The 25580-nt window shown below is 40.6% G+C and overlaps 2 protein-coding genes across 4 annotated transcripts in view; one reads left to right on the plus strand and one right to left on the minus strand.

The window, feature by feature from the left end:
- Positions 1-25580, plus strand: part of PALLD (palladin, cytoskeletal associated protein) — a 340473-nt gene that overhangs the window by 291647 nt on the left and 23246 nt on the right. For both annotated transcript variants that reach the window (XM_077815437.1, XM_077815438.1), the window contains 4 exons: positions 6941-7076; positions 10678-10779; positions 12826-13047; positions 23995-24144. In XM_077815437.1, the coding sequence (XP_077671563.1) occupies positions 6941-7076; positions 10678-10779; positions 12826-13047; positions 23995-24144 (610 nt within the window). The remainder of the gene's footprint in view (positions 1-6940; positions 7077-10677; positions 10780-12825; positions 13048-23994; positions 24145-25580) is intronic.
- The window catches only part of CBR4 (carbonyl reductase 4), a 66619-nt gene continuing 59045 nt past the window's right edge, over positions 18007-25580 (minus strand). The window contains exon 8 of one of the 2 annotated variants that reach the window (XR_013345943.1): positions 18007-18992. The gene's annotated coding sequence lies outside the window, so the exon portion shown is untranslated. The remainder of the gene's footprint in view (positions 18993-25580) is intronic. The other variant, XR_013345946.1, reaches the window with a different exon arrangement.

Consider the following 25580-nt stretch of genomic DNA (forward strand, 5'->3'; position numbering starts at 1 on the left):
TCTAAATCCAGATCTGGGCCCCTTCATAAGAAGGGCGGGGGGAGGGGGGGTTGGCGGTGCTGAGCTCCTTTGAAGCTCCCTTTGAAGTCCATGGAAATTTCGGCCTGATTTTGAAAGACAGCATAACATTTTCAGCCACAGTTTTGTGCTGACAGTTATTTGCACCTATATTTTAATTCTGCCTTTTCTTATTGTGTCCTACAGTCTTAATCCTCCCACTGTGCACTGAAGATTATATTAGACAAAAATTTCACATTCAAATGCACAAATAAATTAGCAGCATTTTGTCTATTGTTCCCTAGAATAGGCTAAACATAGTCATGTGAGCAGCCAGGAACAAGAAGAAAAGTCTCAGGACACAGTGTGTCCAGATAAGTACACAGAGATGGTGAAACCACTGCAAAACCCAGTGAATAGATGGTTTGAGTGACAACCAAAACAGGAGAATGGTAATCACTTGAGGTGGTGGTCTGAACGGATTGCAACAACCATGGAGGGAGCTGATGTTGCTCATTACAGGGGCCATGCCCTGGAGGGTAAATTGTAAATCCAATGGTGAATGAGATGAGTGGGCACCAGTGGCCACTGGCAGAGCTCCACTGGGGAAGGGGCAGTGATTTGTGGCAATGGCATACATAATCCCTGATGGGGCCAATGCTTTGTCTCCTGAATCTCTCCCATTCCCTAAGGGCCCACTTTCCAGGTCCCTGCAGTGTTGTTTCTCTTCTCTCTTTGCTACATAAGAGCATGACCACCTTTCTGACCATACACACCCAATGTCCTTCTATTTATCTCCATTTGCTTGTAGCCATATTGAAGCTCATGTCAAAAAATGTATGTAACTTTTTTTTGGTATACCTAAGTGTGATTTAAGAGAGGGGGATAGAATCATAGAAGATTAGGGTTTGAAGAGACCTCAGGAGTCATCTAGTCCAACCCCCTGCTCAAAGCAAGACCAACACCAACTAAATCATCCCAGCCAAGGCTTTTTCAAGCCAGGCCTTAAAAACCTCCAAGGATGGAGATTCCACCACCTCCTAGGTAACTCATTCCAGAGCTTCACCACTGTCCTAGTAAAATAGTGTTTCCTAATATCCAAACTAGACCTCCCCCTCTGCAACTTGAGACCATTGCTCCTTGTTCTGTCATCTGGTACCACTGAGAACAGCTGAGCTCCATCCTCTTTGGAATAGGAATAGATCATCTCCATGGGGGGTCACAGCTCTCCTATCTCCTCTCTCCAGCCCCAGTCCAAAACAGTCCAGAGTTGTTACAAGGCATATCTATTTGCTAAGGTTTTTGAGGGCTGCTAGCTGTACACATTTTTTTATAGTTATATATCAAAGGCAGGTTGCCTGAAGTAGCTACCTCATTGTTTGAGTCATGTTTTGTAAATCTACGTAAATTTTGTTGATAAACATATTGTTACCCCCTTTGACCCAAGCGAGTGGCCAAAGCTCGGGGCCCTGGAGTTTGTTTCTGTTAGGAGGAGAAATTGATGAGTGAGACAGGTATCTGTGATGCAATTCTGTTTGTTTACAACGAATGTACAGAGGCCTCTTTCTATGAACACTAGAGGAATCAAATAGGAGATAGCTTCTTTGCTCACAGTTCCAACCTCCTTTCAATCAGCCTTGGCCCAAAAGCTCTCTGTAAGATTTTTCTCAGGGCTGTGCTCTGAGTGCTTGTCACTGGCATTCTGCTCCTTCTCTGTAGCCTGGTCCAATCTTAACAGTTAGATCGACATAGCGACGGTGCTCAGGGGTGTGAAAAATCCACATCCCTCAGCACCACAGCTATGTCAACCTACTCAATCTAGCTACCATTGCTCATGGAGGTAGAGTTCCTATAGCTTTGAAAAAACCCTTTCTGCCACTATAGGAAGTATAAAGAAAAGGAGTACTTGTGGCACCTTAGAGACTAACCAATTTATTTGAGCATAAGCTTTCGTGACCTACAGCTCACTTCAGCTGTAGCTCACGAAAGCTTATGCTCAGATAAATTTGTTAGCCTCTAAGGTGCCACAAGTCCTCCTGTTCTTTTTGCGGATACAGACTAACACGGCGGCTACTCTGAAACCTATAGGAAGTATCCACACTATGGCACTACAGTGCCATAGCTGTTGTGCCTGTAGTATACGCAGGGCCTGTGTCTGTTTCTGTGGTGTTTTTCTTTCTGCTTCTCTCTCTCGCTCACACTCTCTCTCTCTCACTCACACACACACTCTCTCTCTGTCTCTGACATGCACACCTCTACTAAAACCAATACCCAGCCAACCCGCTCTCCCGTATAGTTTGAATTCCTGAGCGATCTCACATGTGCCTTTGTTTTTGGGCAGTGAAATGTACGAGTTTGTTCTGGGAAGTGTGCCTGTCTTTGGGGTGTGGCTGCTATTGTTTTATAAAGGTGCTGTTGTGTTTCTTACCGCTATCTTAAATGAAAAGTGTCGGTTACAGTCAACAGGTTTAATGCCATTTCACTCAGCCCACAACAGTATGCAGATTTGTCTGGACCAATGTTATCCTGCCTTGACCTCACCAAGCCTAAGCCTTGGGTGACCACACTTCTTCCATGCTAGTTCCCCATGTGCTGTGCAAAACTGAAATAGTACTGGCACAGGGGCAGCATAACACCCCGCTTTTTGTGTAACTTTCTTGGGCTTATTGTAGGTTATTCCTTTTTGGACATCTGTGTGCCAGCTAGTGCGTGGGATGATTGGGACCTAGATGTATTTTGCTAAGCTGCTTCTTGAATTTAGTGATTCAAATATGAAATTGTAGCATGTGATATGAAAGCGTGGTTTCTTAATGTATTGCTGTATATTAGTCACTTGTGATTCGCTTCTCAAAATAGCCTATATGTCACCAGTTGATATGGAAAATGTTATCTTTTTTTAACAGTAACCTATCCATTTCCCCACTATTAATTTACTTTCAGTAACAGAATATAAAATGTTTCAAGCAGAACGAGTCCAATTATAGTCTTCCGCATCAATTCACTTGTTTCCTTATTGGTTTCTGACAGTTCATTTCTACCATATCAGCTTAATAAACACTAAAATTATAGTACAAGGTTATATATAAGGAATTACCTCCTTTCCCTATCCTGGAAACATGACTGAGATTGATAGAAATATTTTCAGGTAACCACCCAATACGTGGTATCTCCATTTTATTACTAATTTTAAAAGATCCAGCACCAGCAGTTGACTAGTTAGTTATGTGTTGACAGGAAGATGGACTGAGATGCTCTAACCTAATTGGAATCTTTTTACATCTTTATCATCTATGAATCTTAAATTCTAAATAATTTTAAATGTTCCTAGCAACAGCACAAACTAGGAGAGCATGATTTTTTCTATTATCCCATTAACATTTTCACAATAAGAGAAAAGTTTCACTTTTAAATAAAAATGGGTCCGGACCAAAACCCCCGAAGAGTGTGGATGTTTGGAATCTGACCTGGATCCAGTTACGTATATTGCAATGCATCTCTCTTTACAATGGGCTATACCAAAATCAGAGATCTGACAACCCTCAAACACTGGGGTGTTGAAAATCCAGCACTGAGCCAGTATCGAAGGTTGCAGTGGCATTATGCAACTTCTTCAGGCTGCAGATGGGAACCCCGATGTGCTACTGTTTTAAAAATGCAGAGACCTGACAGAAGTGGTCAGTTCCACACTGCTTGAACTGAATAAGTATATCCTTGTCTACACTAGAAAATTTAACCATTATTTTCAGTAGTGAATCCCTTGTACAAGTACTGAAAATGGTTTTGATGATAGTGCAGACTAGACAAATCCATTTTCAATCACTCCAGATAGTGGGACTGAGACTTTCTGAAAGTGTGAGTGTACTTTCTGCAACGGTATGGAGAACAGCTTTTTTCTTTGTATACCAGCATTTAAACAGTTGTTTTCCTGTCATGAGGCCACACCGTTGAAAAGTGCTTTCAGTGCTGGTTCAGTTTCCCAGTGTAAAGCAGGCTCTGGGACTGACTAGTCTTTCAGAAACAGTATTGCCATGTCATTTTCCAGCTGTGCTAGGAAGAGAAAACTTTGTTACACACTATGTATTCACAAACAGTAACATGGGTTAATTATAGTTCTGAGGCTACACCACTCTAGTTAAGATTGCATCACAACTTCTCCTTAAATGTTGACCTTTCTAAGGGGTCTATACTGCAAATAGACATCCAGGGCTGGCCTCTGCCAGCTGACTTGGGCTCACAATGAGGGGCTCTTTAATTGTGGTGTAGACGTTCAGGCTTATGGTGCCACCTGAGCTCTGGGACTTTCCCACCTTACAGGGTCCTAGAGCCTGGGCTCCAGCCAAAGTGCAAACATTTAAACTGCAGCTAAAAAGACCCTTAGCTTGAGCTCTGCAAGCTTGAGTCAGTTGGCATGGGCAAGCCATGGGCGTTTAATTGCAGTCTAGACATACCCTAAGTCCTCTAAAATCAGCATTCTTAGTCAGATTCCTTTGATATTTGGTGTGCCTCAGGAGAGTATGGGATATGGTTAGTGATCCTAATTTGGAATCATATGAGTTAGGGGTTAAAGGAGGGTTGGGTAAACCATGGCCTGTGGGCTGGAGCTGTTGTAAGCCGACTCACGAGCTCCTGCTCTGGTGCTCCAGCCAGGGTTCTGGGTCGGGGGCCACACCATGCAGCTCCCGGAAGCCACAGCATGGCCCTGCTCTGAGGGTTGGGGGCTGTTCCTCATGTAGGAGCCGGAGAAGGACATGCCACTGCTTCCGGGAGCCACTTGAGGTAAACGCTGCTCGGAGCCTGCGCCCCTGAGCCTCTCCACACGCCCCAGCCCTGGTTCCCCTCCCGCTCTCCAAACATCTCAATCCCAGCAGGGAGCATCCTCCTGCACCCCAAACCTCTCATCCCTAGCCACGTTCCAGAGCCCACTCCCCCAACCAGAGCCCTCACCCTTTCCCGCACCCCAACCCCAATTTTGTGAGCATTCATTGCCTGCCATACGATTTCTGTTCCCTGATGTGGCCCTCAGGCCAAAAAGTTTGCCCACGCCTGGGTTAAAGAGATGTAAGATCCTCCAAAACATTTTCCAAACAGTTTCTAAATTTCTTCTTTTTTGCAGGGCAAGGGGTCAAACTATTGATGTAGTATGGGTCAAAATGGGCTCAATCTGTCAAGTTTTACCCAAGGCAGTGCATGGCACCCACTAAATCTTTGGGCAGTTAAACTGAGCATGGTCTTTAAGGACATGGTCACTTCTTTGCTTGCGCAGATGTGGCGTCTGGAAGGATTACAGTGCACATGCACCAGTAAAGAAAAAAAACATGAGAGCATTTCTATGCAGCTATTTTATAGTGCCTGGGTAGTTTGAGGGAACATGCTAATGCTATTGTCCCCATGAACACCGCACCGTTGACGTATGTAGTTCAAATTTTGTACGCCTGTATAATAATGATGTAATAACTCATGTTGCTTGCTACATGAGTTCTCTGTTGTAACGTGTTTTTAATTTATGGGGAGGATTACTGTGAAGACAGGAGAATAGTCAGCAGTCTAACCAAAATTTTTGTAATGGAGAGGAGCTAGATGACTTCTGAGGGGAGGTAGGGACCGGGAAAGGGAGAGGGGTTGCAGCTGCGGAAGGGGTGGGAAATGGAAACCGGTGGTAGGCAAGCCTTGGATTGGTTGTTTTTGAGAAAATCTGTACTTTACTAGCCTCTGCTTGCAGTGTGTGTGTGGGGGGGGGGGGGGCTAAATTGTAGGGGGGAACACAGTGAATGGGTCAGAGGCATAGCTTGGGGGGACCACTTAAGCCAGGCTGATGGTGTCCAGACTATGGGAGGCAGCGCTGGCTGTTTCGGTATGCAAATTGTGGGACATGATATGAACAACTGCCTAAATGACTACTAACTTCTACCAATAACATATCTTTTCCTAAGCAATTCAGTGGCAAAACTCTACATTAACACAAAGTTAAAGTTGCTTGGTGGTGTGTCACCACCTTGCAGAATGCTCAGTTAAGCAAAACTCAGACTTTTGAAAACCATGCAACTTCAACTCTGCCCTCTTTTAGCAATGCCCCAAAAGGTCCTGTTAAATACATATCTTTACTCTGCCAACCCTACAGGTGCTGAAATGTACAAGCTCTTCATCTCGTTTTACCACCCATTTTCTCTGACCCAGAGGAGTGACCTGGGAAAAAGTTAGAGATCAAAGACAAAACGAGGCTGGGGGCTGTAAGCTGAGAAACTGCTCCTTCTTTTGGTTTCTCCTGCATTTGGAGAAGCAGAACTTGGTACCTTCTTTGTAAATAAACAAGATTGCATCAAAGAAAATACCAGACTCCATCAATTTCTACTTCCAACTGGAATGTTCCCAGGGCCCTAAAATTTGACCACCCATTCATATCAAAAAGGGGCAACAGTATGTACAATGCACACCCCACTTTCCCTGTCATTCTTGCTGAACTAGTCATGCCTTCTTTACAGGCGCTGTTATCATATTTGTTGTAGTGTCATTGCTAACTTTGCTTGCTATTTTTTGTGTGTATTATGTTGGCACCCACTTCAGCACCGTTTCAACTCCTATTTGAACTAATGCTTGAGAAAAAAATCAAAAAGAAACATTTTAAACTTTTGCCATAGAACGGACCCTCAGATCACAACAAAGTGAGTTAGAAGAAGAATTGTATGACTTCAGCTGAGCGTCTGCATTATTACTGATAACTGTGGTAACAACTGTGGTAACAACACAAAGAATATTGTTTTAAAAAAAATAGAATATCAGGTTCACAGCTTGAATTTCATGAGTTTGGACAGGGTAGGTGAGATCCTGACCCTACTGAAGTCAATGTCAAAAACTCAGTGACTTCAGTAAGGGCAGGATTTTACCCAGGTATTTTTAAATGTTAATGGTTTAATAAAAAACATTACTTTCTTGTATTATGTTGCAGGGGATTTCCAAAGAAAACAGGCAGAACTGCTAGGATAGCATCTGATGAAGAGATTCAAGGGACAAAAGATGCTGTCATACAAGACCTGGAAAGAAAACTTCGTTTCAAGGAAGAACTTTTGAACAATGGCCAGCCGGTATTTAAACATAACATGTAATGGGGGGATTGGGCATAGTTTCTCAGATAATTTATTATTTGTATTACAATAGTGCCCAGAGGCTCCCTCGGGATTAGGGCCATTACGCTAGGCACAGTCCCTGCCTCAAAAAGCTTACAGTCTAATCTTAAGACGAGACAAAACAAGTGGGTGTAACAAACAATTGGAAGAAATGCTGTTATGAAGCATGTGGATACAGATTAGCCATGTGCACATCTAAAAGGTTTTGAGCCAAACATTTTTCTATGCATTGTCAGACATAAATAAAAAAGTTTCTAATTTACTTTTGAGAAAGTTCACCAGTTGTTCAGAAACACCAACTCTCTCAAACCTTGTGTGAATTTTTCAGTTAAGGGATTGTTTTAAGTGTCTTTGAAACCATAGTAGTCCAAGAATCAGCTGTTGACATCTTTCTTGTGATCTGTTTTAAATGATGAACGTTATTTAAATGCTGTAGATTATCTTCCCCATTTTGTAAATGAGGGGCAAAATTTTCAAAAGCGTCTAAGTGATATAGAAATAATTGAAATCTCATTGATAATCAAAGGATTTTAGGTTTCTTGGGATATGTCTACATTGGAAAAAAAAAAGATGTATGGCAGCGAGTCTCAGAGCCTGGATCAATTCAGGTTATGGTGCTAAAAACAGCAGTGTAGATGTTCTCACTTGGGCTGGAGCCTGGGCTCTGAGACATTCCCCCCATCTTCCCCCCGTACACACACACACACATACACACTGGGTTTCAGAGCCCACGCTCCAGCCCAAGGCTGAACACCTACACTGCTATTTTAGTCTGGTAGTGCAAGCCCTATGAGCCCAAATTAGTTGACCCAGACTCTGAGACTCACTGTTCTGGGTCTATTTTTGCTATGTAGATATACCTTTAGTGCCTAAGTCACTTTTGAAAATTGGACTTAGGCTTCTAAATCACTAAAGAGCTTTTGAATATTTGCCATAGATAAATAAGAAGCAGAGAAGCTAAGTGACTCGTCAGAAGTCTGCAGCAGGATTAGAACACAGGACTCTTGAATCCCAGTCTTGTGCTTTGGCTGCAAAACCATCCATTTTAAAATAAAGTCAGTTTCTTAAAGCTGAAAGAATTACAGAAATCTAATTTTTCACCATTTCTGCTCCACCTTCGAGTCAGTTTCACTTTCATAGACTGTCACAATGCTGCAATACTTGATCTGCAAGAAAATGTTTAAATACATGGGAATATTTTTGTTGCAATTTAGAAGGAAAAAAATTAATGGCAATTTCTATTAATGTTAAACTATGTGAAACCTTTTTTTTACTAAACCTAAATTTTAGGTCTAATCTATATTATAGTGACAGGTTTCAGAGTAGCAGCCGTGTTAGTCTGTATTCACAAAAAGAAAAGGAGTACTTGTGGCACCTTAGACTAACAAATTTATTTGAGCATAAGCTTTCGTGAGCTACAGCTGAATGCATCCGATGAAGTGAGCTGTAGCTCACAAAAGCTTATGCTCAAATAAATTTGTTAGTCTCTAATGTGCCACAAGTACTCCTTTTCTATATTCCAACCTGAAGCAAATACTCACCAGCAACCACACAGCATACAACAGAACCACTAACCCAGGAACCTATCCTTGCAACAAAGCCCGTTGCCAACTGTGTTCACATATCTATTCAGGGGACACCATCATAGGACCTAATCACATCAGCCACACTTATCAGAGGCTCATTCACCTGCACATCTACTAATGTGATATATGCCATCATGTGCCAGCAATGCCCCTCTGCCATGTACATTGGTCAAACTGGACAGTCTCTACGTAAAGGAATAAATGGACACAAATCAGATGTCAAGAATTATAACATTCAAAAACCAGTCAGAGAACACTTCAATCTCTCTGGTCACTCAATTACAGACCTAAAAGTCGCAATATTAGAACAAAAAGACTTCAAAAACAGACTCCAACGAGAGACTGCTGAATTGGAATTAATTTGCAAACTGGATACAATTAACTTAGGCTTGAATAGAGACTGTGAGTGGATGGGTCATTACACAAAGTAAAACTATTTCCCTATGTTTATTCCCTCCTCCCCGCCACCCCACTGTTCCTCAGACGTTCTTGTCAACTGCTGGAAATGGCCCACCTTGATTATCACTACAAAAGGTTTCCTCCCCCTCCCCCACCCGCTCTCCTGCTGGTATTAGCTCATCTTAAGTGATCACTCTCCTTACAGTGTGTATGATAACACCCATTGTTTCATGTTCTCTGTGTATATAAATCTCCCCACTGTATTTTCCACTGAATGCATCTGATGAAGTAAGCTGTAGCTCACGAAAGCTTATGCTCAAATAAATTTGTTAGTCTCTAAGGTGCCACAAGTACCCCTTTTCTTTTGTGAATACAGACTAACACAGCTGCTACTCTGAAACCTATATTACAGTGTCTCTTATAAACTGTTCCCTTATTCTGCAGAAGGGTAAAAAGAAAGAGGAAATCACAATCTCTCAGGAAGATAATATTTTATATAAAGTTGTCCTCTCTTTCACTGACAAATGGAGAAACAGAAAGAGACACTCTCCTTGGTATTCTCAATTGAACTTTATGTGGTTCTGATGTAGAAACTTACGGGCAATAGAGGGAAGTAGAAGCATTCAACTACTGGGCAGATAGGAACGTGTACTGATAAACAGTAGCAAAAAAGGTTTCATTTTAATCCCATTGCTATTCTCTTTGATAACTGTATGTAAACCTAAATTAAAGAGGCTTCACCTACTTTCAGAAATGGCCTACGATAAAGCTACTTTTAATCCTTATACTATATCTGTTTTATAGGTGCTTTTCTTACTTAGAATCCAAAACAACCAGCAAACATCCATTTCTAACCACTTTGTGTTCTGTATGGAGGGGGAATGAAGCTGGTATTTTGTGGGTGGTGGATGTGATTGTGATAATGTTGCAAAGGTCAAATCATGGCTCTAGGAGGCAAGAGTCTGAAAGGTGTTTACTAATGATTTCCTACCTTTTTTATTATTTTGTTGGCAGTATACACACTCTGCACTACCCAACTACTTTAGTTAAAAAATATTTTTGTTTATGGGGAATAATATTAGAGCTACTGAGGCTTAAGTGAGAATTTTAAGAATATTTATTTAGAAACCATGATGCTTGTGGCACTTCTTACATTTTCATATTTTATATTGTTCTCAATTATGAAGAACGTTTGTGTGAAATGGGTTCTTTGTTTCTTCATAATAGTATCTGCTGTTCCTGCTTGTTTCTCCTCCGAGGTAATAATTGTGTTTGGGAGTGTAATTGTTTTCTGTGGAAATTATGTTGATGCCACAAATAGAGGAGATGGATTTTTAATAAAGATCCTGTTTTCATTTCAGCAATACATTTGAGCAATACAGAAAATATGACACAGAAGCTAACTTATTTCTAAACTGAATGATTCTCAGATTTTCCCATGGGAACATTAGTTGCTCTCTAAGTTACCTGCCGTGAAGTTTTTAAAAGAGAAAAAATAACTTTCTTTTACTTCCCCTTCCCCTTCTCCACTTTCCTTTCCTCCCACCCCCCTTTTTTGTTTTATTTTGGTTCAGAGGTTAACATATGAGGAGAAGATGGCACGTCGACTACTGGGTGCTGACAATGCTGCAACTGTCTTTAATATACAGGAACCAGATGAAGAGCCCACTACACAGGTGCTACATAACTCTGCACTTGCACAGTAAAATAATCCATTTCCTTTCCATTGTTCTTTTCAGACAACATTCTACTAGAGAGGTCCATATGGTAGGATAGATACACACAAGACAGGACGGATTTGACTACAGAAGTTGTGATTTATACACAAAAGCAATCAAGCAGAGAATACCATGCTTCTTGCTCAGTTTTTCCACACTGAATAAGATGAAAGCGTTCTCAGATGTCTGCTTCCCACTTTGAGCTTCATTTCTTTTTATTCTATCCTATCCTAACCCTTCAGTTTCTCAAGGCAAAAATACATCCTCTGTTATCCTGAGACTAACTTGTCTTGTATGCCTGTAATATATACTGTTGTGTGCAAACCAAAATCAGAAGTGTAGCAGAAAGTCTGTTTAAAAAGCCAAGTAAACCAATTTTCCATTTTTGCTCTGATGCCAGTGTTGCTGTTCAGCCATTCATTTGCTTATGTTACCACATGCAGTACTTTCTTCTGAAAGAACTCCCAGAAATTTGTAGTGGATTCCTCTTGATTTTCTTACTGCTAGCCTTCATTTTCTTTCTGCCCTTACAGGAAGCTTGCTCTCTTGATGCTTCTATAATGAATCCTGTGGATAATCAAAAGGTTTTCATCTTTCTTCTTTCTTGCTTTTTTGTCTATTGACTTTTTGTCTCCTGTACCTTTCACCTTTACCCTTTTCCTTTAATAACACCGCAGTGGCCAAACATTAATAACTTATTTCTGGGGTGCACTTACACACATGGTGTTTAATTTAATTTAATATTTAGTAAGCAACTGCAGACAGATTAACTTTAACAACACTACCATGATAGCTCTCTGTACAAATATCTTTCCCCAGTAATTCTGAGATCCATTGACGCGAGATGCTTTGCATCCTGCATTGGCTCATCTAAGTAATGCAGAATATATACAACATGAATAATGAGATAATTGGATAAAATTTCATGGGGAAATTTGTAAAGAAATAGGCAAAATGTTTGTTATAACCAAAATTCAACTTTTCTCTCACTTTTTTCCTGCACAAAGTGATCATTATTTTCTGTAACCAAGTCAGAGGGTCGCGATGAGGGGCTTAATGTCATCAGCCAGATCAAATTAATTTGCAGAGGGAGAATCTGCGAAAGGAGACTTTACATGAGATACCAATATTAATAAGAAAAAGAATTATATTAGAAATAATATAAAACCTACAAAAGGCTGTTCTATTTTCTGCAGCCTAAGAAAATCAATGATAAATAAAGATTTCTGCTGCTCTCTAGTCTTCAGTTCACTTACCATAAAGCCTACCTCAGACATGTCTAGATGCAGAGTATCTTCTTATGGGTACAAATCAGTAGTAAATTTAAACAAATTGTGTATTTCACACTAAACATTCCTTATTGTTTGTTTATTTATTTATTTATTTATTTATTTATTTGTGTCACTGTTTTTTAAGCAAGGGCAATCTGTGGCAGCAATTGGGTTGGGGCTGGAGACATGAGAAAAATATGACAGTTGTCGTCATATGCCAGTAATGTAGCTTTGTCACTGCTCAGGGAAAATGTAAACAAAATAATGGTATTTTTATTGTACTACTTGCAGTAAGGTTCTTCACAGACTCCAGCTGTGAACCATATGGTCTCATGGCCATCTGGAAACAAACCCCACCCTAAATCTGCCTACACCCTCCAGGAAAAATCAGTGTTTGTTTTTTTTTATGAACTGTTTAAGAATATATGATGATATGCTTTGTGTGTTTGGAAAAAAAAGAGAGAGGAAGGAAAGCAACCAATGGCTTTTTTTCTTACGAATTAAATCCTAGGACAATATGAAATGTATGCCTAGTACCAGATGTTTTCATTGTTTTATAAGAATCTCATTTTGGCACAAATTGTTATGTTTTTCTTCTACATGATACAATTTCCTTTTATATGTAAGATCCTAATCAATTGTCAAAGACTTAGGGAAAGAAATTCATTCGAATCACATCATATTATGTAGTAAATGACGACAGACAGTAACACGAACCTCCCTTGTCCGATAGGAATATAAAGTCTCCAGCTTTGAGCAGAGACTGATCAGTGAGATTGAATACCGCCTGGAGAGGTCTCCTGTGGAGGAATCGGATGATGAGGTGCAGCATGGAGACGAGCCCACTGATAACAGTGTGGCACCATATTTTGAGATGAAGCTGAAACATTACAAAATCTTTGAAGGAATGCCAGTCACATTTACATGCAGAGTGGCTGGAAATCCAAAGCCAAAGGTGAGAGAAAGAAGGAAATCTCTTCAGAAGTGTGGAAACTTCTGAATTATTGTATTGATTATCTCTGTAATAACAAGTGTTCTGTGTATTATAAGTAGGGTGACCAGACAGCAAGTGTGAAAAATTGGGATGGGGGTGAGGGGTAATGGGAGCCTATATAAGAAAAAGACCCAAAAATTGGGAGTCCCTATAAAATCGGGACATCTGGTCACCCTAATTATAAGAATAACACGTTTTCTGTCTGGGGGCAGGTCCTCAGGTGACATCTTCTTAGTGTATGTGCTTCAGGTGCCATATGACCTTCATCACCGAATTTGGTCCACTGGTTGGATAATTAGCTTCCACAGCCTGGGCTGCTGGGTACTGATGGAGAGTGCAACGTGAATGCTGATCCATGCCCCCCAATCAGGTGGCAGAAATTGTCATAGCTCTATTGAAGCCAGTGAACTTATGGTGATTTGCACCAGCTGAGGATCTGCATCTTGGGGTTTCTCTCTAAAGATGCACAGCTAACCATCTCCCAGTCACCTTAGCCATATATAATGGGTGTAAAATTTTCCAAATCACCCAAATACCATTTTCAAATGTGACTTAGGAGCTTAATTGTCATTGAAAGTCAATGGGACTTAGGTCATTTTTGAAAATGGGACTTAGATTCCTATGTTACTTACAAAAAATGTCCCATATATTTCTGATACATTGTAATGGTGCTCCTCATGCTTCTGTAATTTTTATTTTTTAATGACAGAAGTTTGTTTATCTCAAAATCTTCTCAAAGGTCACCATACCTTCCAGTGAAGCCTTGTCAAAGGAAACTGTCATTGACGGGGCAAAGATTTCTTAGAGGAGTTTACTCCACAGCCCACATGCCAAGCATCACTGTTTTCTTTTAGATTTTTAAAGTTCAAAACATAACAATATAGCATCTCCTGGTGTGGTGCACAGCGCTCAGGATGGGTTTCCTTTGAGAAAATGTTAAATCTCTGTTGATACTAGGTAATTAGTGTGGAAGAAAATGTCCTGTTTAGTAGACTGTGCCTATTAATTTTAATGATTAACCAGTAATCTACCGACCTATTTAGGTAACTGGAAAACAAAAGCAGCACTGGTTCCTTGTTGGCTTCATTCATAAAGCAAGTACCTTCATAATTGTCCTGCTGGGCAGGGAAAGATGGGAGGAAAGCAGTAATGTGTGGCAGGTTGTCACAGTGTCCCCTTGTGGCTAGATACTGTTTTTTCATTTAGATTATTCCATTGAAGCCCAGCCTTCACAGCAGCGAAGGCCACATTGGTAAGTTGCCAGAAATGCAAGGGCGCTACATAATTTACATAATAAATGTATTTAGGATTTTAGTTTGAGGAAAATATACATTTTAAAAATGTGTTTATAGAATGCTGTTAGCATATAGTGTTACACAAAATTATAGAAAGACCAAATGTGTTTGGAGTGTTGCCAGGGCAAGACTAGTTGGGAAAACTGGCGCAGCTTCCCTGGAAGTTCAGCTTTATTGTTCAGCTGAAAGTTCAGCTTCTTGATGTTCAGCTTTATTTCTGAGCTTTATTTTTCAACAGTTTGACTCTGTTACGCAACGTTGTGGTCGCTTTGATCCCTTCAGAGTCCAAATAGAAGAAATATCGCTTGACAAACATAAGTACTTCCAAAGAGACTTTTACAAATAGCAGGCCTCTTTATATAACCTACGAAAGCTTTCCTGGCCTGCTGCTCCTGAAACCCTCTGATCTGTTCATTTTATCTAGAACACTCCTGTGTTTCCTACTTTTCACCTATTCTTACTGGTAGTCTGCTTCTCTAGAAAGAGATTGAAATGAGTAGCCACAGATTGTGTATCACAGACCTAATACCTTTTCATCTCTAATCGTTAATGTAATCCTAAAGAATGTATCTTGGTGGTGTTTAAGTGCAGTCCACACTGGATTTCCATGTTATAGTTAACTGTAGTCGTCGTCGTCATCATCATGGCAAATCCCAAAGGACCCGGCCTCCTTGCAGTAACCAGATAAACATAGTGACATAATTAAATGGATATAATTAAGTGTCGGATTCAACACCCTATTGAAAAATTTAGTAGAAGGTTTTATCTCTGAGCTCTTGATTCAGGCTGTGAGACTATGGACTCAGGAAGATAGAGAATAAGCATACATTTTTCTTCACAACCATCATAGTTAAATATTAGGGTGTGATTTCCAAAAACACTTTGCTCCCATTGAAGTCATTTAAGCCAACATTGAGCATTGCTGAAATCTCACTTAATTAAAAAATAAAATAAAAGCTTAAATTCTTAGGAAACTGAGGGTATGTTACTGGATCTCAAGAACCAACTCAGCAGGCTGTGGATTACATACCCCAAGCTTCTTTTTCTAATTTTTATTTTTGTATTCTCTCTCTGAAACTCAAATTTAATTCCACCCCATGTACTTGATGCTGCTGCACTTTTTACTAATGTAGATTGACTTTAGAATGGCTGAATCATAAAAAGTATTATGGTTATTTATGTTGAAGAAAATAATCCCATAGCCTTTTCAGTCTGTGTACTATTTTCTCTTGTACTTTGTTTCAGCTTTGTCCCACATTTGGACTTGGGAGGCTGAGAGCAATGCTTAGAATTGGCCTTCCTCAATCTAATTTTTCTGGTCAATACTTGTGTATGTACAGAATGAGAAACACAGTGATGCAAACAAGTGGGCAGTATTGCACACAGAAGAGATCAAAGAGGGAGTTTTTAATTAACCACAGGTAGTATTTAAAAAATTCAGTTTCCTAAACTAAAATGTACAAAGCTCAATGTGGTATTAGCTAGTCCATTAAGGAGCCAGGACTAACTTCAGGCCTGATCCAATTCTTATTGACTTTGATGGGTGCTGATTAAGATGGGAAGACAAGTCAGGACAGAAAAGTTTCCAACTACGTTAGGTCACTGTAGTTGGGTGTGTGATCTGATGGAGAAGTGTGCTTTCTGCCCAAGGCTTATGAATCAGTTTGGGTGGACCATAGTGAACTATGGTCAATCCCTATATTTGGAGAGCATTCAATTGACTGTTCCCTAAAAACACTGGATTCGAAATTAGTGTACTGTTTGATGTATGTTGTGATAGGGATATTATGCTCCATTTCTCCATTATATTAAAAATATATAAATTGAAAGTGGTCTGTCATCCTGATTGCTGGGGCTATGACCTTTATTCAGTTTGCTTGGAGATGCTTCATGTGTTATTTGCTCAGTTGCTAGGGGTGGAATCATTTCCACTGCTGTTGGGTAACTTGTCACCTGGCCTTCTCTGGAATTACCAGAACATGTCCTTTCCCTTATCTGCTTAAGTATGCCAAGGTGGCAATTCTGAAATGGTTGAGACAGCTCCTATACTGCCATGTCCGGATGCTGGAAATGTTGACACTGGCAAATGAAAGCCTGGAAATTATTTACTCAACTTGAATCACCTTTTCCCCAAATAGTCTGTGAAAGAATAGATTTGGGAGGAACTGTGGTATGTCTAAAATCTAGCATTCATTATAAGGGATCTTTGTAAGTAGGATTATTGGTTTGATTTTTCTTTTTTCTGAACATGCCATGTAAGTTGAATACTGATGTGCAAATTCTGTCTTTAGATATGTTTCTAAAAAATGTATTTCCTTTGGTTATAACTCTCATGATAGTTGTTTTCTGGTTAAAGTGGGAATCAATGTGTGTGAGAGAGGAAATGTGCTTTTTGAGGGATATTTGTCTTTATGATTATGATAATTCCGTACAGAGAGAAATTCACTTCAAAATAGGGGTTAAGTGAGACTTGAGTGGTGCACAGACCTTGTACTGGCCTCTCTGCACAGGGGTGGATGTCATTCACAATGATTTAAAAATAGCTGAATCTGTGGTACAGGGTCGAAAATCACTACTGGTTTTTTAAATACATTCACTTACAGTTTTTGAAAAATCTATTAAAAATATACAGTATCTAAATGTGAGGTCAATGACTACATGGGATAGTAGTACCTTTTATTACAAGGTATCATACAAGGAAAATATTTTACCATATGGGTGGCCTTTGTTTCCAGTAGAAATAGTGATGGTACCATTACTTAACAACCCACAACAGACAAGGGTTACATTAAAAATTCACTCAGAATACAAAGCCATAAATGGGAACTTTTTTACTACCTGGTGGAAGTGAGTATTAAGCAATCAGTGTATCAAGTTCGGACAACAGGTACAGTTAATATGTGTCTCTGCTTAATAATTCTTGGCATGTTTCCTGATTCTCTGATGAGAGAAGTGTGTTACAAAATAATTACCACTTAATGCAAGCCCAACTAATGTCAAGTAACATTATGAAACATGTGAAGCATGCAAGTTAAAACTCATTTTTGCAGCTATGTCGTTGTTCAGAACCATTAGCATGTGTTTATAAATGATCAAATATCTTTTGTCTCCAGTAAAAGCTCTGTCAGCAAATGAGAAAACATTACCAAAGCTGTTAACACCATAGATTTTCTGCAAGCATGCTGACAGACAAAATGGGAAACTAGTATAACCAGCTATTGAGGAAATGAAATCATTTATAGTGACATGTAATGCCTGTCAATACAAGAACCAGACATGGTAACTATTTTTTAAAGGAAATTTCCACTCATTTCTCCTAGTCTATTGTGTTTCAGTGAAATTTAAAAGTGTCCTTAATTTACTCCCCCAAATGAATGAATTATTGGCTTTGAAGAGTTGGCAAGTATGAAGAACCTGGAAGATTGTAATCTAACTGGAATCTTGCTCTGCTTTGTTGCTTGACTGTTGCTGGAAAACTTCCGAACACATTTTTCTCACTAAATCACTGAGTTCTCACTACAGAAATAACACTCTGGACAACCTTGCTTGCCTTATGCTAATAATCCCATTGGTTTCATGACTAGGGGAAGAAAAAATTCACTCTATACGTACTGTACTGCAAAAAAAGAAATCCATATTCATTTATTGTTCTAACACATCAGCCCATGTATAGTAAGTGGACGTAGCCCTTTTCCCTTCATCTCACAGGCAATTATAACACTGTGAAGACATATATTTTCTTCTAAGTGGGAAAGTTCTTTGAATGGAAATACAGGCTGTATGGCAGGACCTAGAGAGAAACAATGAGAGAGAAAGAGAGTTCACCAGAGGTTCAGGTTTGAACACAAATCACCCTCTCCTGATAGGGTTTTGTTGCAGGGTTCTGGTTAAACCCAGATTGACACCAGTTTTGTAAGTCTGTAGCTGCATTCCATCCATGCACTTATACAAGCAGTAAACTCAAAAGAAGCCAGATGGGGTAGCTCTTCTATTCTGCCTAGAGCTTCCTGTCCTGGCTTTTGGTCAGCACAGCCTTCTTAACTTCCCTGTGTATGGTATGTGCATAGGCTAATCTGCTCCTGATTTGCTTCCAGCCATTAGTGCGTCCCGCGGATCCTTCTGATCCTCAGCTGGGAATTAACCCACAAAGTCCTTTGTTTGGGTTGGTGGAGCTGCCTCCCCAGGACATCAGTGGGATTGGTTGTGTCAAGACTTTGAGGCTCCCTCCAGGGGATGTCAAAATATACTGTAGTCCTTGTACTCACTGTTGCAGCTTGTCAGGCATAGAAAGAAAATGGAGAAAGTCAAAGCAGATAAGATGGGTGGTTTTAGACTTACTTTGCCCTCAACTCTTTTCTACAGACATTAAGGTAAGGCAGAGCAGAGGGAGAACTTCCCCTCCCTTCTTGTCTGGCTGATGAAGTGAGGACTGCCCAGCCATGAGAGGAGCTTCTTCCTGGTGCTCCCAGTTTTTCCCACCAGTCAGAGGAGCATCTAATGGCAGAATTATGGCCCCAGACACAAGTTCTCTATTCACCTCCTTTACAAAGGAAGGTATTTCTCCAGGCTAGTTCCAGAGGAAGGAACTTGCCCCAGCAGCTTCCTATTCCCCTGAGGAGGGAGAGGGAAGGAAACAAATAAATCGTATGTTTGACATAAAATCTCTTTTTACATTATATATTTCAGGGTAGAGATCCAGACCCTCTCCTTTTTTGTTTTTGAATCAGTACAGATTCGCCATCCTAGCAGACACTGGAGAGTGTCTTTTTACTTTGCTTGCTGCTGGCTCCTTTGGGGAGTGGGGAGAAGAAACCCTGTCAAATGCATTTCTTTTCTTGACCCCATTCTCTTCTCTTTGCTGCCTTTTATCATCACAAAATGATGCAACACCTCATTCCTGATAATATGGAGACATGTAATGGCAGCCATCAAAATTAATGAGCTTCCCCTCCTGTCTTGATCTACTTTATCCACTGCACATCTGTGTAAGTCCACAATTCCTTTACTTGTACATCTTTTTATGACGGAGGTTTACATAAGGGAGCTTCTTATTTCCTTGGATTCAACTGCACAGACCCCTAATGGTAAGTCTGCTAATTGCATCTGATTGTAATGTTTATGCAAATGGATACCCCTGCTCTCTTTTGGCATCTACGGTTTTTACCAGTTGCTCCTGGTCTGTTATGGGTAAGGCTACGATTTAGTCATGGGTATTTTTAGTACAAGTCATGGACAGGTCATGGGCAATAAACAAAAATTCACAGCCCGTGACCTGTCCATGACTTGTACTAAAAATACCAGTGATTAAATCTTGGAGGGGGGGCACTGATGGGGGGATGCCTGGGGCTAGCAGCACCAGTTGCCGGGGGCCAGGGACCGTTGCCCAGGCCACTGGAGCAGCAACTGGTGTGGCTGTCCCTAGGGCCTCTCTAGAAATGGCTGGTGTGGCTGTGTCGGGGACCACCTGAGGAGCTGGCCCTGGAGCCAGCTGCTTGGGCAGCCCTGGGGTCAGTCAAACTGGCCCCCGAAGAAGTCACGGAGGTCACAGAAAGTGGCAGAATCCGTGACTTTCATAACCGCCATGAGACACAGAGCCCTAGTTATGGGTAATTGAAATGTAGTGGTGAGTGGCATTTTGTGATAAAACTAGGCCAGATACAGGGGCCAGCAATTTTCAGAAATAAATGCCTTGAGTTAAGCTCCTAAACCCATATTTAGGCATCTAAGTTAGGTGACCTCTTTTTCAGAAATGTTCAGCATTCACTGACTTCAACAGAAGCTGCTGAGCAGTCAGCATTTTTGAAAAAGAGGCCATATATTTAGAAGCCTAAATACAGGCTTAGGAGTCTAACTTTACGCATCTTGGGTAAAATGTTCAAAAGCACCAAAGGCCCAGATCCTCAAAGGATCCTTAGACCCAGATCTTCAAAGGTTTTTAGGCAATTAATCAATGGGAGTTAGGTGCCTAAACACCTTTGAAGATCTGGGTCTAAGTGACTAAAGCGCCTTAGAAAATTTTATACTTTGGTCACAATTTCCAAATCTCCTTTTTGCTTGTGCTGGAGGCTCTTAAAAACTGGCTTTATGGAATGTATACAAAAATGAACATTACAGTAATGTTTTTTTCTGGTTACGTCTGTCTTGAACTCTTATCCTATACTTAAGGCCCTACCAAATTCACAGTCCATTTTGGTCAGTTTCACAGTCATGGGATTTTAAAAATGGTAAATTTCATGATTTCAGCTTTTTAAATCTGAAATTTCAGTGTTGTAATTATGGGGATCTTGACCCAAAAAGGAGTTGGGAGAGGGGGGTGGCAATACCACTACCCTTACTTCTGCGCTGCTGCTGGGGGCAGCTGTGCCTGCAGTGCTGGGCTCCTGACCAGCAGCTGCCGCTCTCCAGCTGCCCAGCTCTGCAGGCAGCACCACCGCCAGCAGCAGCGCAGAGGTAGGGATGGCCGGGCATGGTATTGCCAGCCTTATTTCTGCGCTGCTGCCTGCAAAACTGCGCCCTCAGCAACACAGACGTAAGGGTGGCAATACTGCAACCCCCCCCCCCCCCCCCGCAACTCCCTTTTGGGTCAGGACCCCCAATTTGAGAAACGCTGGTCTCCCCTGTGAAATCTGTATCGTACAGGGTACAAGCAAACACAAGACCAGTTTTCACTTTCCATGACATGTTTTTCATGGCCATGACTTTGGTAGGGCCCTCCTTATGCTACGCTACAACCAGGTCTTGCATATTAGCCTGAGAATAAAATATATAACTACTTAAAACCTTACAGAAAGGTCCTCTCTTATTTAATAGAGAAGTTAACCATTCTGTAGAACTTTAACCCATTATATAGTTGGGATGTAGTTCTCTAAAGTACTATACTTTGATTTAAAATGTTGGTATTTCCTATGAAATTTTTAGAGTATTTAGAGTATATAAACCTATTAAATGTTGATAATACCCTATTATTGTTTAAATATTATTGTCAGTCCTACACTTATAGTAAGGTGGGATGTATCTGTCTCTTCAGGGAATGATTAAGCATGTTATTCAACAATTAAAATTTAAAGAGAAAAGTTGTTACATTACATATTGAACTGGGGAGTGAGAGTTTGAGTACCATGCCTCTTCATGGTTATTTGGTTCAGATTACAGAGCAACAGCCGTGTTAGTCTGTATTCGCAAAAAGAAAAGGAGTACTTGTGGCACCTTAGAGACTAACCAATTTATTTGAGCATGAGCTTTCGTGAGCTACAGCTCACTTCATCGGATGCATACCGTGGAAACTGCAGCAGATATTATATACACACAAAGATCATGAAACAATACCTCCTCCCACCCCACTGTCCTGCGGGTAATAGCTTATCTAAAGTGATCATCAGGTTGGCCCATTTCCAGCACAAATCCAGGTTTTCTCACCCTCCACCCCCCTACACACAAACTCACTCTCCTGCTGGTAACAGCCCATCCAAAGTGACAACTCTCTTCACAATGTGCATGATAATCAAGGTGGGCCATTTCCTGCACAAATCCAGGTTCTCTCACCCCCTCACCCCCCTCCAAAAATTATTCGCAAAAAGAAAAGGAGTACTTGTGGCACCTTAGAGACTAACCAATTTATTTGAGCATGAGCTTCCGTGAGCTACAGGGGTGGTGGAGGGGGGTGAGGGGGTGAGAGAACCTGGATTTGTGCAGGAAATGGCCCACCTTGATTATCATGCACATTGTGAAGAGAGTTGTCACTTTGGATGGGCTATTACCAGCAGGAGAGTGAGTTTGTGTGTAGGGGGGTGGAGGGTGAGAAAACTTGGATTTGTGCTGGAAATGGCCCAACTTGATGATCACTTTAGATAGGCTATTACCAGCAGGACAGTGGGGTGGGAGGAGGTATTGTTTCATGATCTCTGTGTGTATATAATGTCTGCTGCAGTTTCCACGGTATGCATCCGATGAAGTGAGCTGTAGCTCACGAAAGCTCATGCTCAAATAAATTGGTTAGTCTCTAAGGTGCCACAAGTACTCCTTTTCTTTTTGGTTCAGATTAGTCAGTGTAAGGGTATGATGAGCCTCGGCAGGCAATCCAGGCCAGTGAGAGGTTGTGTCACCACTTGCTCTGAAACCTAGATGTCTTACAGTGCTTTGCTGCTATATCTTCTAGCCTGGAACATTCACAATGAGCCTACAGACATGCAGGTTGCACTCTGAAATAACTGTGCTAGACAGCTCTGGTTCAGCAGCCCTGAACGCAGCAGCCTGTCTACATCCCCACTCAGGCTTCCAGCAGCCTTGGTTACTACTTGCAGCATGACCCCAAGACACGCTAATTCCCAGACTTTCCTAAAACTGTGTGCGCTGCAATGTCCATCCCTCTTCTGGACAGTTCAGAGAAATAATAATGTCCGTTTGTTCCTTTAAAGAGACACAAGCACATCACATAGCCTATTAACTTAACTGGGGTAAATACACACCCTTCCCTTTAAACACAGCACTGAGTTGGTTTATAGTAAAAAATAAAACAAATTTATTAATAATAGGGCATAGGTTATGTGATGCCAACTAAAGGAATAATGTGAGAAAGGGTTACAAGCAAATAATACAGTAATATTGTATACTATCAGTTGATTCAATTGTTTATCACTTGAGGTTCAGACCCCCCTGTCTTGATAGACCAGTAAACCTTTGAAATGGATTCTTCTGAGGATTACCCCTCAAAGTAAAGTTTATTCAACCTGTGAAGAAGATGACATGGAGTCTGGTGATGAAGGAAGCTCCGTGCTCTTTCGTCCCCCTGCTGTCTCGATGGTCCTGTTTACTACTTGGATGTAAATACGGACCTTCATTGTCTTTTCCTGAAGATTGGGCTGGTCAGACAATCAAATTTATATTTCTTTGTCTAAGGCAGACCTGCCCACCAACTCCCCCTGACAAGCCTGGTTTCATCACATTAGTCATAATTCTAGCATGTATCTATAACTCTTAAAACCCATCATGTACATACATCATCCAAGAACATTAATGATCAGTGAGTTATTAGCTTTCAAATGATACCTCACAAGGCATGTTTTGTACAAAGATTATTACAGAAGTGTGTGGGATGTGATTACGGAGTGCTTACAGTCACAAATGGGCATCTAGTAAAAGTGTGACTTATCAAGTATAATTATCACTTGTTTTTATACTGAGTCATCGGCATAATCATTCCTGTAACCATCATGGTTTTTTTCCACTAGGAAAAAAAGCATTAATATTCTTAAATTATTTTTCCAACTTCAGATTTAAATAAAATACAGAAAAATTATTTGATCTGGAACATTTCTGTAAGTGCTCAATTGTCATTTGCTTTTTGGAAACCGAATACTACCCTCTAATCTAACTTCTCTGTGTGGATGTTTGTGCTTTCCCTTCTGAAGATTAGGATTCTGTAACAGAAACATTTATTACATCCAGTTCATGGATTCAGGACCGAGCCCAGTTCTTTACTCCTTTTAGAAAGAGGTTTTCTTTCTATCCACACTAGTGAGGTTTTCAACAGTTGAGAGTTGCTACCACTGTTAAATGAGAAATGATGACAATACCCACCCACTTCTGATCATCCACCCTTTGTTTTCTGCTACAGATTTATTGGTTCAAAGATGGGAAGCAAATCTCTAAAAGGAGTGACCACTACAGAATTCAAAGAGAACCAGATGGGACCTGCTCTCTCCACACTGCAGCCTCCACCCTGGATGACGATGGGAATTACACTATCATGGCTGCCAACCCTCAGGTAAATGGAAGTTTGGCTGCAGAATAAGCTTCTGTAAACTCTCTCCTCTGACAGTTGTGCAATTTAATTAGAGATGAAGTAATCTTAAAATATGTAATACTTAGACTTCATCAGCAGGGTGGGACCACTGTGCCTCTACGCTTAGGAAAAAATGCTATGGAATGGTTATTTTGTTTGTTTTTCATTGTCATTTCTTTGCCTTCAGCTGACACTGTCTAAATGTCTTGACAGAGCATGCCTTAAGTAAATATTATGCAAGGTAAAATAGGCAAGGGTCCCAGCATAAGTAACTGAACACAACTAAGCTGTTGGTTACACTTCCGCTGATGGCACTTATTGACACAGTTAGTCCCACTGAAACCAATGGGACTATGTGTGCTTCTATGAGTGGGACTATGTGTGGGACTATGAGTAAGGCTTTTAGATTCAGGGCCTAAAACTACATTACAATAATAAGGCTGAAATGCAATCCAACAAAAGCCAAGGATTATATATAGCATGTAGTATGTGTAATGTCGCAGCCTGATGTATAGGAAACATCCTATGGTCTTCCCTGTATGTTCTTCTGAAACTCACAACATGATCTTGCTTTGTAATCTGAGTGATTCTTTACATATGCAGTAGCTAATGAACTAGAGCTGTGGTGCATAACAGAAACCTATTATCACACACATTGAAAAAGTAACACAGTGGACATAATGCCTGAAGTCACAGGCTATGAACACTGGAAGTCATTTTTTCAACCCACTTTTTCCTAGTTTAGCAAGCTGAAGGCAACACTGCTTGAATTCAAGTCATGAGAGACCAAAGCATTACCATAGCTTAGAGAAATAATAAATAAATGTATTCTGCAGCACCGAGAACCTTGCCAAGATCAAACTCACAAATACTTACTCTGTAAAATAACAAACTTTATCATTAAGACACAACTTAATCTAAACAGGACTGTTGTGCTCTGTTATGCACGTTGCTAGGCTACTTAGCATGACACTTCCATTTTTGCATAGCTTTTTAGCTGTCAATACCTCCTCAAGTTGCTACATATATACAAATGGTAGCTTTAAGATAGACCTTGATACCACAAATTGTATTGGATAAAACTCTCAAATGTAAATGTTATTTCAACATTATATAAATAGTTCCACAAGTCCCTGGATAATCTTTACAAGCTGGACACTTCCTTCATACAGAAAGCACTGTACAACAACTAAGTAATACACCTACCTATTTGTGTGATAAATAATGCAAACTGATAGCAGATTTGTTTGGAATAAAAAAATAAACCACCACACTCCACTGCACCACGGTAGAAACTTCATCTTGAGAATGCTTAGGTTCAGTATTTGAGGCCTGATCCAAAACCCAAGCAAGTCAATTGAAGGAGTCCCATTAACTTAGGGTTTTTTTGGATCAGTCCCTAGGTGAGATTTACAAGT

The sequence above is a fragment of the Eretmochelys imbricata genome, chromosome 4, assembly GCF_965152235.1.
Source record: "Eretmochelys imbricata isolate rEreImb1 chromosome 4, rEreImb1.hap1, whole genome shotgun sequence".
Taxonomy (NCBI): domain Eukaryota; kingdom Metazoa; phylum Chordata; order Testudines; family Cheloniidae; genus Eretmochelys; species Eretmochelys imbricata.